This window comes from Osmerus mordax, chromosome 9, assembly GCF_038355195.1.
Source record: "Osmerus mordax isolate fOsmMor3 chromosome 9, fOsmMor3.pri, whole genome shotgun sequence".
In the NCBI taxonomy this organism is placed as follows: Eukaryota; Metazoa; Chordata; class Actinopteri; order Osmeriformes; family Osmeridae; genus Osmerus; species Osmerus mordax.
In genome coordinates, this window is record NC_090058.1 from 10,129,477 (window position 1) to 10,145,555 (window position 16,079).

The 16,079-nt window shown below is 49.8% G+C and overlaps 1 protein-coding gene across 3 annotated transcripts in view; it reads right to left on the minus strand.

The window, feature by feature from the left end:
* The window catches only part of cdin1 (CDAN1 interacting nuclease 1), a 59,523-nt gene that overhangs the window by 16,355 nt on the left and 27,089 nt on the right, over positions 1-16,079 (minus strand). For all 3 annotated transcript variants that reach the window (XM_067243645.1, XM_067243646.1, XM_067243647.1), the window contains 3 exons: positions 15,347-15,414; positions 13,155-13,220; positions 12,705-12,810 (listed from right to left, as the gene is read on the minus strand). In XM_067243645.1, coding sequence (XP_067099746.1) covers positions 12,705-12,810; positions 13,155-13,220; positions 15,347-15,414 — 240 coding nt within the window. The remainder of the gene's footprint in view (positions 1-12,704; positions 12,811-13,154; positions 13,221-15,346; positions 15,415-16,079) is intronic.

Sequence of the window (16,079 nt, forward strand, 5' to 3'; positions counted from 1 at the left end):
ATCAAACGTTGCAATTAGCTGACCCCTTTCTGCCGGAGTCAACGGTTTAAAAAGCCCTGCTTCTGAGACCCTGATTAAAATATGTTTGCTTTCTCATTCAGAATGACATTTGACAAGGTTAGTAATATTTCAACTAACTGCAAAAACATTCTCTTGGCCATGACATTTTTTTTTCCATTGCTTGGAGAGGGATGCAGGTAACCTCGGGGCCTGTTTCCCATGAACTCAGCTCTACAATACAACAACAAAACGTCGGAGAGAGAGAAAAAAAAGTAACGGTTTAAGGTTTTAAGCGAGCGTGTTTAGTTTCACCAGGGCAGCTAAAGCAAAATGTTTTGAGACCATTATTCAGAGAATTTATCCCCTTTCTGATTCAAACCGCAACGATTACTCAAAACAGAGCCGGTAGTCTTTGCTCCAACCGCGATCCCCCCCCTTAAGTGTGGATTCGGGGGGGTTACGGACTGTCAGCGACCGAATGGATCGAGTTTCCTGAGCTGCTAAAACCCCTCATCGCCAAATTAGGAGAGGTGTAGTCCACTGGCCTCTCCGCCTCTGATGCCATCAAGAACCCTCATTCTCAAATATGATCCTACTTAACAGGAAGAGACAAAACACATTGAATAATATTGTCTTTACAGGACCATTTGGTCATGCTGACCCTGCGGTCTGGTCATTGTAAAAAAGGGTTTCGTTGTGGACTTTGTCATGTCAAGCGTAAAGAGTAGTATTTGAGTCAGTAAGCTATTCTAACTTTTATTTTATTTTTTTCAAAACAACAGAGAGATAAACTCATGAGAGGTCTGAGAGAGGGGGGGCGGGGGACGGGGGAGCGGGGGTAGGGGTAGCCAAGGCCTAAAACCAGACAGAGCCCAGGCAAAGTTAATAGTTTTCACATTCATTCCAGCGGTGAGGAAGAGAGGATGTGAAGCGTGGGGTTGGACGGTGAGCCGGGCCGGGCCGGGCATGGCTGCAGCTGCGCCGCAAATTGAAGTGGCACTTCCTATCAGACGGCATATCACCAGACGGCTCTGTTCCAGCCCCCCATTCCTAACCTCCCTGACACATGAACGCCCGTGCTAAAAAGACGAGAGGTCATTTGAAGCACGCGGCCCAGTCGTTGGAGAGACACAGGTCCGTCCTCAGCATAAGAGACATCTGAGAGAGATATCGCTCAAAATGAGAAATGAATTCTTTTGACGTCTGGGAGGCCGTCATTCAAAAAGAAAAAAGGAAGGGTGTGCGTGCGTGCGGGAGTTTATGTTTCACTCGTTCAAAATGTCCGCCCCTGTTATCTCACATCTCTTCAGGAGAGGGGACGGTGATGATGGGGGGGGGGGAGGGTATCATCCGTTTCGACTTCCCTCCTACGATGAAATAAAGCCTCGACGGCCGACCAGGCAGGAATGTGGAGGATACCAGACCTTAACCCTTTCAGACCGGGGCCACGCGGCGGCCAGACGCTCTGCCGGAGCTGCTTCTTCACAGAGCAGGAGGAGGAGAGCAGGACGACCATGTGTCCACATCACGTGAACGGTCAAGGGCGTCTGGATCGAGGGCATCGCTGGATCAGGAAAGGTTTGGGTTTTGCCTGTCCACTAATCGTTCATAAATGGGGGTGGGGGGCTGCAAAGATGGATCTGTTGACCTGTCGGATGTTGTACGTCCCCCCCCCCCCACCCCACTCCAACAAGAATTGATGAGTGGAATCAGAAGGTCAAGAGTGTGGTGGATGCAGGCTCCTCATGTGTGTTTGGTTACAGGCTACCGGGACGGAGAGGTTGGAGCCATCAGGCAATCAGAGCCCCGGGAGATGTGAAACTCAAACCAGAGTTTGGGGGGACGGAGGGCGAAAGAGAGGGAGCATCGGGGAGGAGTACCGTGGAGGAGAGGGAGGTCTTTCCGAACCTCGAGCGGCCACGAGGGTATGTGAGGAAATAGTCAAACCGACTGGCGAGTTGTATCTCTTTCCGTCTTCCTCACTGCTACTTTTAACATCGGCAGTGAAATGATATAGTCATATAAAGCAATGTGCATAAATACTAAGTGCTCTTTTATCTGCTTTTTGGAATGTAGTTCCACATGGTACATCAATCAAACAAAGCAAGGACTACTGCTTAAAAGAAACTACGTAAAAATCTGATATATTAAACCAAAATGTTCTACTTTATCTGTTTTATTGGGTCTTTAACTTGGTCCGACATTGGACGAGACAAATCACTGTAGTGAAGGCTAATGGCGATTGGTTAACCACAAATATTTGACATTATTCAAGGAACAGACACATATACTAAATGGCAACGATGACATGAAATGTTTGCAAACTTATGGCAAAACGGTGTATATTTATTCTCCTGACAATGTTGATTAAGGTGGAGATGGAGAGAGATGACCTATCTCCAGTGTTTACATCCACGGTATTATTTACTTTGATTGGCCTCAAAACAAGAGGGCTCACTAATTGTGATTTATTTAGGAGGTCTCCAAGGCACTGAAGTAGTCCTTAAGAACAACATTGGCGTTTCAGAGGACCTGACCTCAGGTTGAGGCAGAATGGCTCCAAGGACCAAATCAAACTTGGATAAAATCAAACTTTATTTGGATAGATCTTTTTAGGAGCAATGTCCCAAAAGGCTTCACGGTTGCCCAGAGATCAGGTAACCAACCTCAATCTTCAAAGAAGTCAGGGCAAAAACTCCCCCCAAACTCGGATAAAAATATGGAAGAAAACCCCGGGAAGAGCAATCTATCGATTATGACATTACTCTAGTGATGGATGTGCTCCTTCCAGAGAAGGTTGGAGATGCAGAAAGGTGCAGACTGTCGGCTGGAGGCAGGTGGAGATCTTGGTCTGAGGTCATGAACACAAAGAAGTCCAGCTGCAACAGAGAGGAAGCACCGGGCGAAACATCACACGGCACAAACAGACTTGTGTATGCAGGGGTGTGCTGGAGTTAGCGCATGGTTCCGCTGCACGCTAGCTAGCCCCAAATGTGTTCCAGATTAGAACAGTCCTCGTGAATGCTCATCTGCTCCTCCGTGATGAGGGCAAGCTCATCGCCCCGGAGAGAGAGAGAAAGGGAGAGGGAGGTGAGGGGGGCTTCAAACAAAAGAGATAGAGAAGCAGAGACAGAAAGAGAGGGGTCAAACAAAAGAGAAAGAGAGAGAAAGTGAGCGAGAACGCATACGTGGGCAGGAAGAGGACAAGGTTGTGCGAGGGACACTGGGCCTATAAAAGGAAGCAGGCCGGGTTATCTGTAAGGGACCACTTATCACGGAAGCCAGGACCACACCAGGATGAGGGATGTGCCTTACAGAGCAGGGGCCGCACACTATCTAGCAGAGCCAGCGCTGCTCTATACATACAGCGGAGGAAACAGGGAGCTTTCCATTCTCTCTGCGTATACAATGAAAGTGGAGACGTCACTGGCCACAGGACATACATAAAGTCAGATGCTCGTCTCTCTGGAGACTCCTTGATCATTCTACTGAGGTGGAGTCGTGGCATTCAACTGTAAATTACCGTGGATTTCATTTACATTTTTTATTTAATTTTATAAACAGACCCCGCTATATCGGTATGATCTACAAACCATTTTTGCAACCAAACATCCTCCAAACTCACTCCAATTTTTTTTACTTTGGCCAAATTTTCCATATATCCACTTATACATATACAGCCACTGTATTCATTGGATGTATATCATTGACTCCAAAACCAAAATGGAAGAAAAAAAACATCTCCAAAAGCTGATTAAAATCCCAAATAAAGATAAAGTGTTCAACATTAATATCCTGTATTAAATAATTGACTAGCATACAAGTAGCTTGGCTACACGACTGAAATCTGATGCGAAGGCTCCCGTGAATGGGCCTCTGTCACAACGCTCTTCGACATACTGGATACTATTCAGAGGAAAAATGATTCTCAGGGTGTGTTTAATGCCTCGACGGAAAGATCAATAACTCAGGAAAACACCGGGGGGAAAGTAATCCTTCCCAAAAAGCTGCTAAACACTTGCCGTGTCATGAAGCTAACGCGAGCAGAACTAAAATATGCATTCCTCCTCTCTTCGTCTGGACCAACTGGGGGATGGGGAGGGGGGTGAAATCAAAGCCCTCTCTCCCTTCTACGCCTAATGCAATTCCTTCAAACCGAATGTCACGGCCATGTTGGTTGATAGAGGAACAATGGCCCAGATTGTTTCCGTTCAATTAGGTGTATTTTAGCTGGAAAGACATACTTGGGCGCAGGCAAGGCTACATGCATCCAGAGTATTTTCCCTGTGACAGGTTCATGGTCCAGTGCTCTCCCTGGCTCTTGATGGACAATAGAGGGATCATCTGATCACTTCTGGCCTCGTCCTACTTCTCCACCTCCTCCTCCTCCTTCTTGCCCAACCCCCCCCCTCCTCCTCCTCCTCCTCATCTTCCTCTGTCTTCCTAGCCAAGATAACAAAAGCCCTTTAACAAGCTGGCTGCAGGATCCTACTGAAGAGGTTGTGTAGGTGCGTGCCATGAAACACTTAAGGGGCTTGAAGCCAAGGCTTGTGGCTGCGTGTGAGAGAGAGAAAGAGAGACACAGAGGGAGACTGAGGGAGAAACAGCGGGAAAGAGAGAGACTAAGATTGAGTATGTTTGTCCATTGAAGATCCTCAAACCTTTTCTAATAAGGAGTCAGCAAGCAAGAACAGCACGGCCCTCATAGAACCCAACCCCCCCCAGTGCCTCTCCCCCTCCCACCCACCATAATTACCCTCCTGCTCTCCTGCATCTCTCCGTTAGTTCCTATACATGTGGACACGTGAGCCCGCATGAGAGACTGGACGTCCTGTTCTTCCGTGCGCACTCCATTTGTCACAAGGCGATCTTTGCGTCAGGAAAATAACACAGGCCGTCTCCTGTCATGTCGAGTACATGGTGCAGCCCCCCCCCCCCCCCCCCCCCCCATGTCTTTGGGGGGTAAAGGGGCCCCGCGTGTACTCAAAACCATTCCAGGCATCAGGATTCTCCTGTTCAATTGGGTTTTACAAAGAGCCATTCTAACCCAGACCCACTCCTCTCTACGCCCCTAGACAGGATCTCACCAGGAAGACAAATGCTACTGACTTCTGCCTGGAATGAAACCCGGAAGGTCAAGGACAGGGAAAAGATGGGGTGAACTAGGCAGAAGGGGGGAGAGACAGAGACAGAGACAGAGAGAGAGAGAGAGAGAGAGAGAGAGAGAGAGAGAGAGAGAGAAGAGAGAGAGGGTGAGAGGCTGGGAGGAAAAAACACGTGCGCGGCTCTAAAAGTTTGATGACATAAATCGTGAAAGCTGACAAAAGAATGCACGTTTATAAAAGAAAATGCAAAGGAAAAGGGGGGTGAAAAAAAAGGAAGAAAAAAAACTTGCAACAACAAAACAGGGAGCGCAGTGTGCCTCACGCCTCGGTTAACTCCAGGCACTTTTTCCCGCCTCGCGGTGGCACAGGAAAGCGAGAGGGGGGGAGGGGGTGGGGGGACACTATCACTGCGCTCCCTCGTTTTAAAACACGACGCCGCCATGTCACCGCTGCTCTCAGACTCGACGCAAAATTACACATTTGGATAATGCGCGGGCGGAACCCCCCCCCCCTACACACACACACACATAGGTGACATGGCGGCTTAGCGCCGGGGCTAAATCCTTAGGCTGCTGGGGGGGGGGGGGGGTCTTGAAGTGTGCGGATTACACCCCCGACGCCTTAAACAATGCACCCAAATGTGCGTCCTTGACAGCATGAAATCTTTAAAGCGTCCATCCTGATGTGTCGTTTGCCATTAGTATTTAAAGAGGCACCGGCGCTCGCGGGGCTGGCAGGGCGGGGCCCTCCGCGTGCCCCTCCGCGTGCCCGCCGTGACCCAGAGACACTCGGAGAGCCCCGGGGGAAGACGGGGGGGGGGGGCTCCATTGTAGATGTGTATTTTTCTAGCTGCAGTATGTTCTGCAGGAGGATGTCGCAGAGAGGGAAACAATAAACGAGGCCACGCTCCAGCTCTGCGGGGGGTATCCATAACGTGGTGAATGGGAGGAAGAGGCCATGTCGGGAGAGGGGGGGGATGCATCTTTCCAGAAGAGGTGATGTCAGTGCTTTCGAAAACGAACGGGTCCAGTTGAGGCCCTGGTGCTGTGGATTGCTTGAAATAAACACGGCCTGAGAGGAAGGACAATGGCCTGGCCGTCACTTGACTGTACGCTGGTGAATGTGCGGTATGGAATCCCCCATGCCACCAAGGAAGGTCTGGTGAGAGGATGGTCTAGTGAGTGTGAAAAGGGGATGGGTCAAATGCCTTCACCATGGACACCAAAGAAACAACTCAATAGCAGAGGGTACGCGTGTTGGAAACACACACACACAAAAGCAGGCACGCAGCAGACGCGTCTCCGATGGCGAGGTGAGGTGTGTGAGGCGAGGTGCTGTGGGGGAGGGCCCAGGACTCTGGCAGTGTGACCGTGTCATGCTAGAGGCGTGAGTGGCAGTCCCCTGGGTCAGGGGGCCCTGAGATGTCCGGCCTCGTCTGATCACAAGAGGCCCCCAGGTCCCTTCTCTCAGGTGACACCCTCTATCTGCTCTGCCTCGGTGATGCCGTCACCCCCCCCCCCCCCCCCCCCCCCCAGCACTGGAAATACACATTCTCTACCACAATATAGAGAGCACCTTAAATGCCATTGTCTGCTACCGTATGTACTCAGTACACTACTGTGTGTACACATAGAACAAATACAAAGTACTCTCTAAAACCATTGACTGGCCTACTTCCACTCAACATTTACATAATTAGAAAATAAAGGCATAATCGAGTGAACTCAATAGTAAGACTAATTCACAAAAGAAAAAGTCATTCCAGCTCACTAATTAGGCGTTCCTGGCGAGGACACTACAGTACCGGATGCCCAACTAACATGATGGACATTCCCATTAAAAAAAGAATACATTATCCAATATCTTGCATCACAAATTTTAATTTGATGTCACAGCTATCAGATTGACTGTGTTAAGAGTGAATGAGAATAATCATGCCATTTCTGAGGTAAAAATGATGGCATACAGTATTAGAAATAATTGGAAAAAGTTCCCCAAGTACTCAAGATGTCTGATTGCTGCTGTGTCAACTAATATAAAACATTACATCAAACTGTTCTCCACCTGTTTGTCAGCTAAGGTGTCACTGTTAGATTTAGCACATTATTTACACTCCGGAAAGTGGAAAAGCACTTGATATAAAGTTGAGATTAACAATGTAAAAGCTGTAAAAGCTGGTTAATGTGATCAAGGTATGTAAAAAAAAAGGAAGGAAGGAAGGAAAAAAAAGAAAAGAAAAGAATCCAAAATGTAATTTCAAAGATAAGAAAAAATATATGAGCAATTAAAAACATTTGTTGCTGTATGGAAAAGAAGTGATTACTATTGCTACAAAAATACATAAAGAAATAAAAACTGCGTTCATTGTATAAAGACTGACACAAAGAGAACTACGTGTGCATTCACGTCAACAACATCCAAGTGGTCAAGCCAAATGATGAATATAGCCAACCCAGAAAGTCTTAACCCTCATTTCATATAAGGGAGAAATGAGGCTTATTGTCCCATTATATTGCCATAAATCATTTTTCGTCGACATCTGACAGCTTTTTATCAGATCTAACCTTTTCAAGCCTCCATTAGGGGCGCTAACATTTTCAACTCTGACACATTCTGCAGTTTACGAATCTCACAGCTGATTAACTTTGAGCAGGGCCGAGCTGGCGGTGTGTGCAGCCTATCGCCTGGGCTGGAGGGTGGGGAGGGAAGAGGGGGGGAATTCAGACAGAATCTAATTATTGAACTTACACACTTGCCCTTTTAATCTGTTACAATATCACCGTTTTTTTTCTTTCGTTTTTCGTTTTTTGTTTCACACAGTACACCTAAAACATTTTCAGTAATATTCAATGTAAAAGCCTGAATTGTGATTTTTGTCCGACAGTTAGAAACATCAGCCTGATGGTTAATCGTCTCAGCAGGACCCATTAAACCTCAAGACTATGGAACACAGTGAGCATGTGGGAACTTCCAGACCATCTCGTACAGGACACCGACAGCAAACCGGCCACAGCGTTCCCCATGGTGCTGCCAGAAGAGCAGTGAGAGAAGGCGAGAGCTCGGAGAGTGAAGCCCAGAAACGTGGGCATCCTCAGACGCCATGTTTGTTAGCAGAGCGAGAGAGAGGCCAGAGGGCTGCGTTCGTAAATCCCAAACCGACACCGGCAGGCCCAGCTCCCGCCCGTCTCCCCGTCTGTCCCCTAGCAGAGACAACTAGCACATCCTAGGCTTCCGATCAACAACACACAGAGACAACATGTCACCGGTCTACAGTCCCACCCCCTCCAAGTCAAACACGATCCCGGTAGAACGTGTGGTTGGGTCGGGGGAACGAGCCTACGCTAGCGTCACTGTGGATATCCAGAAAGACGCTGATGGGTCGGCACGGAGGAGCGCGACAGCGGCCGGTCTCCCCCTCCCCGAGGCCGCTGAACATCGATTAGACAAACAGCGACGCGCCCCTCTGTCGTTGTAATGACGCGAGTTGTCAAGGCACCCTTTGCCAACAGTCATTTACTTGGTGACAAGGGGTGGGATGGTTGCGTGGGCTCACCAAGGCACAAGGCGCCCTGGTGATTCATTCCATGCCATGGACACGTCAACCTGAGCCACTTCTAAGACTAGCCAGAGGTTCATAATGTGTTTAATAATCAACGGCAGGTGAATCATGGTTATTGTGTGTGTGGGGTGTGGGTGGGTGGGGGGGCTGGGGGGGTGTTTGGGCGGAGATGGATAACTCAATTATCTTCACATCCGTCAAGGCGGAGGGTCGAAGCTTCCCTCTGTCTGGAGAAGCGCCACCAGGAGGAGATTGATGGGCGCCAAGGGCAGACCCCATCCGGGCACGGGGCCTGAACACACTGGGTAGAGTCCCCCCCGTCCTCTCCTCAGATCCCCTCTCCACAGCCAGGCCTGGTACGAGAAGCGTCATCGCCCCTCACTCCACTGTGCAGGGGTTTAATCAGGATGTTAGCAGTCTGGCAACGCGATTGTTTGCAATGATAAATGCAGTGGCTGAGGGATTTTTTGAGACGGAAATTTGTTAAGCTGGCGTATTCTTTTTCCTGAGGGGTGGGACTATGTTGGCATGGCTCACTTTCTGAAGCTCGAGGGCAAAAAAAAAAAAAAAAAGAGAAAACAATTAACGCGAGCGATGAGGGGCAGAAGTTTGGTTTAAAGCAAGAGGGGAATAGGAGAAAAATAAGCAAATCACTGGAGAAGTCAGGCAGGGGGCAGGGCAGTAATTAGAAACCTGGCACGCTGCATTACTGTAGAAGGTCACTCAGGAGGGGAAAGCAAAAGGTTGAGAGTGTTGCTGTGAGATGTGTGTCTGGAGGAGATGGAGGGATGGGGGAAACAGAGGAGGGATGAAGGAATGAAGGAATGGACAGCACAAAGGTCCTTAGCCTCCAGGACCCGTCAGATGAAATGATAGCACTAATGAGAAGAGAAAGGGGGGATGATGTCACCCCATCCTTCTCTCTCTCTCTCTCTCTCTCTCTCTCTCTCTCTCTCTCTCTCTCTCTCTCTCTCTCTCTCTCTCTCTCTCTCTCTCTCTCTCTCTCTCACTCTCTCACTCTCTCTCTCTCTCTCTCTCTCTCTCTCTCCCTAACTCTCCCAGCTTAACATTGCCATGGTTGCAAACAACGCAGTGACCCCAAATTCGTTTCTGTCAACTGTCTTCCCCTCTCTCATACACACGCACACAGGCACAGAGTAAATGCTGGGGTGGCTCTCAGACTACAGAGCAGGCCTAACGATGAGAGGAGAGAGAGAGAGAGAGCGCATTTGAAATGTCAGCAGTAAATGTCAATTAAAAATTACAAGGGTGCTGGAAAAGGTGGGGTCTGAAGGGACTGACATTTTTTTTGACAGGCCAGCGTTTATCAGAGCGGGTACGTCAGGCCGACTTGACGGGATCTACGCTGTCAGTTCCTAAACACACACGAAGGACACAACTCCGCCACCCCCCCCCCCCCCCCCCCCCCCATGCTCTTGAATACCAATGGTACCAAACCGTCTGAGCAAACAGATGTCTTGGAGCTTAGGGCTGCCTTCTTCTGATCAGTCTATCAGCAGGGTTCTAGAACTGCAACAGGGTCCTGAGATTCTGCAGGCAGACCCGGTACGTGGGGGCGGGGGGGGGGGGGGGGGGGGGGGAAGCCCGCTTAGACGACTCTGAAGCACGGCCTGTGGTACCAATCATAAGACTTAATGGGAATAAAAGATCTCTCGTATATCATGTCTGATCTGACTGACTGGGACGCTCCTCGTTCTGAGTGTCTTCTCATTAAATGCTAAGCTAAGCGTCCCTCACGGTCTAGGAATGTTCCGGATTGGGGGGCCAGGCTCTTCTCTACAGTCAACAACTTTCTCCGCGGCATTAATGAGGCCTGCTAAAGATGGCAGCCGCAGTTTAAAGACGGGGCTCTTTTCATTGTCACACCACAGCGACGCCGAGGCTCCTGGGAGCCTAGCAGACATTATCAAACGGCGCGTGGCTTCGAAACTGCACCCCCCCCCCAACACACACACCCCCTCCGTGCCGACTCTTCAACTTGTTTTCAAATAAAATGATATGGGACTGGGGAAAATAAAACACATAGTTGATTATGACCTCGGCATTCCTGCATTCCTCGCTTGGTTTTATTCCGCCTGGATTTGCTGAATAGTCGTCCCTGGCAGGCAGATGTTTCGCTCGCCAGCATCTGTTAAGTCAATCAGGAAGTAATTTATCTAGGAGCACGCTTAACGTTCCCTCGCTGTGAGCCGATTAGCTGTGTCGTTCACCTCTGTTGCTTTGTGTGTTCTCAACACGGGCGTCACCGAAATGGAAATGGTTAAAAACGGCCAAAATGGGAACCTTACAAAGACCTTAACCAGTGAGTAACCTGACTAAGCATGACCCACATGACCCTCTCCAGCTTCTCCATGCGAGGTGTGCAGCTCGTATGCGCTAACAGCCCCATGCTGACCTGCTAAGACAAACAACAACATACAACATTTTTTTGTTGTTGTTGCCTCTCTCTCTCTCTCTCTGTCTCTCTCTCTCTCTCTCCCTTTTGTTCTCTGAGGACTATGTGTCTCTCTCTCACTCTCTCTCTCTCCTCTGTCTGGCCAAGTCTCTGGACACAGCGTCAGAGGCCCAGAACCTTCCGGCGCTCCACCACCGTGTCACAATGTGTCAGCCGGCCGTCACGGCTCAGGGGGGCCGAGGCGGCCAGCAGGGGTGGGGTGGTGGGGGTGACCTTTCAGCTCCTAGTCTGGCAGCATTGGTCAAGGCAGAGAGAAGGTGAGGGATGGAAGGAGAGTGGGAAAGAGAGCCAGAAGGCCATGCACGAGTGCTCTGCCTCCTCTCCCCCTCTCTCCCTCTCTCCCTCTCTCTCTCTATCCCACTCTCTCTCCCTTCTCCACTGCCTCCCCGCCTGGTTACTAAACCTGGACGGAGATGTCTCCATGCCGTCCTGCGCCGTGGAGCAGCTCGCCTCGGCCAGCGAGTAGGAGACCCCCCCCGCTGAGGAGGCAGGCTGGTGGGCAGGCTGGCCCACCGGCAGCCTGGCACGACCAGGTACAGCCAGGTACATCCATGTGGGTTCGATTAGTCCTGTGCAGCAAAGCCAGACACACCACTCTACCACGCTGGCATGCCGTTCTAAATAAATCTTGCACTTAAAAAGGCACGGGAGAGGGGGCTGATGTGCACTTCTTGTGGGCCTTCATGTTCTAAAGAGCACTCGGCACCATGGCACGTAGAACCACCTGCAATACTGGAATATTTTTGTTTGTTTGTTTGTTTTCAGGCTTCTTGTTCTCCTTATTTGCGTAGAAAAGGGACTTCCCAGAAAAGCGTAATCCACAAACAGCCTGTTTACACCCCCGCACGCGCCGCACTTCCTCTCTTCCTGACTCCCTTCATCCCGGTGCTGTTCTAGTTTGTTGTCAATGGATACAAGTTAGTGTTCCTCCCCGGGGAGACGTCGCGGCTCCACTCGGTGACTCCCCGGCAGACGCCTGGAGAGCTGCTGCTCGCAGAGACAACGCCGGAGGTCTGTTTACACACATGCACAAACACGCACCTCCTGTGAGGAAGAGGTCGTTGAGCATCAGGCCTCTGTTCCCCCCGAGCGAGGCACCGCAGAGGGCCTGTATCTGACCGGGGGTTCACATGGACGGACAACAGATGTATGGGATTCATCTCCCGTCTGCAGTCCTTCCTCTTCCCAGACAGTGTGTGTGCACTCTGGCAGGTGACACCCCCCCCCCTCCCCCACCTTAGCTCGGGGGGGGCAGGGAAGAATTGGATATGGATACCGGATAACTGGATATGGCCAGTTAAGGGAAGAATTGACTTCAGTACAGTCTTTGTGTGTGTGTGTTTGTTTGTGTGCGTTTGAGTGTGTATGTGTGTGTGTGAGAGAGAAAAAGAGAGATATGTCCAGTGTACACAGACAAAAACACCCTGTCTTTGTGTTCGCCATGTTCAAAAGCAGTTGGGAGCATCCAGAGTATCACCAGAGACAAGCAGCAGGCTAATGCCTTTCTGAGCAGGACCTGGGGTTGTGTTAGCGAGAGAGATGTCAGGTGTGCTCAGCGGCTTACCTGTTCCAGTAGCTCCAGAACTGCTCGTTGAGGTAGGTGCGGTGGCTGTGGTCGTCCCCGAACGAGGCTTTGCTCTCGATCCAGTGGACGATGTGGCCTTCAACAGCTGGTCATGAGAGAAGGGGGGTCAGAAGGGGCAGACACAGTGAAATGATTATACGGTCTTAATTTGGCAGCAAGGTCAGAGGTGTGTGTTTGTAGGTGTACTGTATGCAATGTGGTCTAAGATAGGATATTCATCAACGCCTCACATAGTCCTGTCCTTTCAAAAATGGGAGGTTATGTAAAAAAAAAAAACACAAGCATTGTTTGCTGCTGGATGGACAGTGATTGACAGGGTCGCCGAGCTACGGGTTTGAGGGGACAAGTGGCATTTGCTGCCAAGAACGAGACTTTAGCGTCTGTTTCAGTTGAAGTAAAACAATGACATTTTGTAACCCGAATACGCACCGATCGGCACCTCCAGGATGATGTCAGGCGTCTTGTCGTAGCCTCTGGCTCGCAGCTGGTTTTCGTCTGACGGAGAAGAGAGAGAGCTTCTATTTGCTTTTGCTTCTAGAAGGAAGGCGCTGGCCAGCACTGCGTACATACTCGTGTCAAGGAAATGGGTCATATTGAAGTGCTGTATGTTCTCAAACAAAATTTTTATTTGACCCCACCGAGATTGACCCTATACAGTAAACTGGCTTCCAGATATCACCCCCCCCACCCACAACCCCACCCCCACGTCATCACCAGGACACAGATATAAAAAAAACCCCGGTATGGAGGAAGAAAACAAGAGACACAGAGGGACTGCAGAAACACTGGGACCATGCTGCGTCTGACACTTATTTGCTGCCACTGCACAAAAGAAATCTATAAAGCTCAGTTACTCCACTCCTCTCCTCCACTCTCCACTGGCTGCTGGTGGGCCTTATAAAGCAGGAGGGTGGGAGGGCGTTATAGCCTGCGTAAGCCTGACCCCGGCTCGCGTGCGCCACAGCCATTGTCCTTGACTCCTGGCGCGCTCTCGACCATTATCCCTCCACAACACCTGATTTCTCCATTAAATCTCTGGCTGACCAGGTCATTCAATTCCGGGGGCCTGCCTCTCCGTCTCCAGCCAAGCTCAACTAATGGGGCGTGGAGGGGGGTGGGGAGGAGGGGGAGGAGGGGGGGCATGGAGGAAAGTGAAGGTCTCGGTGTGGCAGCCAGAAGCCTGTGGTGTGTGTCTGTGAGGGGGGGGGGGAGCTATAGGCCCAGGGCGGGGTGTGGGAGGGAGGCACGGAGTGAGGGACGGATGGACAGAGGGAGGGAGGAGGGAGGGAAGGAGGGAGGGACTATGGTGGCCTCTCTCTTCACACCTACAGGGCAGTTGACATTGTCATGTGGTGCCGATCTTCTTTTTCATGTTTTTTTTTTTTTACATCACCTTTGATCAAAATTAATGGCCCGTCCCCCCCTATTTGGGGGGGGGGGGTTATTTCCAATCCATTTATCAGGCGGGGCTGCCTCTATGCCCCACCCCCCACCCCCAACCCCCAACTCTTGACAGCTTTAGAACGGGCCGTCCGTGCGCCCCCTGCAGAAAGGTCAGCACTTCAGGTCCCAAATAAATGATATGCTCTTAATGACAGGGGGAATGACTTTCTTTTTACATCACTCATCTGAGTGAGCAGATGGGGGGGTGGTGGTTGTGGTGGTGTTGGGGTCACTGAAATTTCCCCATCAAATTTCACACCTGGCCACTCTCTACCTTGACCTAGTGTCTCTGGACGAGACAATATAGCACGGGGCTGGAAAACAGCCTTGATCAGTGACAACACAGCATCCACTGAGATGGAAGAGATAAAGGTGAGGGGAAGAAGAAGGCTGACGACGAGGGCCCAAAATAACCATGCGCAGAGTGATGACCACCTGGCAGGGTGCGCAGTGTGCATGTAAACCTCTCAACTAAAGGCATGTAAACCTATAGACTAACTACTTGTATATCTCTAGACTAACTACACTACCAAAGGTTATATCAGCCTGTTGAGGGAGACAGTTTGATATGCATTAAATATTGAAGCAGGAGAACTATCTCCATGACTCTACTCCTCCTCCTGGTATTGGTAAGCAGGTGTGAGGGATCGATCGAGGAAGCATCTATTAAACTGACCATTTTGTAGATGATTTCTAATGAAGACGACCCTGGAAGATGACATATTAGAGCTACAAACAAACATTTGCTGCACCTTTGAAGCTCTCCCCCATTAAATATTCATCATAGGCCGGCTGCATACATTAAACATGGAATGGTATTAGATAACACGCTCCTGGTGGGGAGCCAATCAATGGCAGATCACGCCCACTACATCAATCATGTCCAGGTCTCGTCTGCCCTGCCCACAAACAAACAGAGCAGAGCTGACCACTGGGAAGAGAGGGAGAAGGGGGGGGGGGGGGGGGGGGGGGAGAGGGATAAGGGGGGAGAGAGGAAGATAAATAGAGGGAGGGAGAACAAGTAGAAGGAGGGGAGGGGGTTAAATAGAGGGGAGACAAAGAGAGACAGGGAGAGGAGAGAGATAGAGAAAGAGAGGAGGAATATATAGAGAGAAGGGGAGACAAAGAGAGGGGAGGGAGAGAGATAGAGAGACATAGAAAGAGAGAGAGAGACTTACCCAGGAAAGACAGGTTCTTCTCCTTCAGCTTGTCACGAAGCAGCACCTCATGTTCCTGACCAATAGCGCTGAGGGGGTGTGGTTAAGGGTTCCAACATACTGTGAACAGGCACTGACCATATTTAAACCCAGTGTTCTTTTACATGATTGAAATTCTACAGAAGAGATGTGAGAATTCCACCTTTAAAAAGAGGGGTTCACGTGGCACTGTTACAGATCTTTACTTAAGCTGCAATAGGTAACATTCTAAAATAAATTAAAGGTGATTGATAGAGGTTTCACAAAATAAGCCAAGGAGGAGATCCCGCCTCACCGAAGACCATTGGCTGGAAGAAGATTGCTTGAACATGATCGGCTGGGAACTAAAGGGACGGTAGAGAAAATGGACATTCCACTGGCACTGAGCTGTCTTGTCGGGTGTCATTAGCTTACACAACATGTTTATTGTGGACAAATCGTGTAATTTTTTTACAGAGAAAATATGACCTACTGTACCTTTAACGGATGGTTGCTGTGGAAACATTGAAGGTATATGGGGATACAACAACCGCTAGTGTGTTTGCATGATAATCCATGAGTGGTGTAGGACGGGTCATTCATCACACTTCAACTTGAACATACCACAAGTACATAACCACAATGAGAGAGATGTATGTGTGTGAGCGGGGGGGGGGGGGGGGGGTCATATCTGTGCAGATAAAGAGTTCCGTTCCCCCACCACACTCACACACAC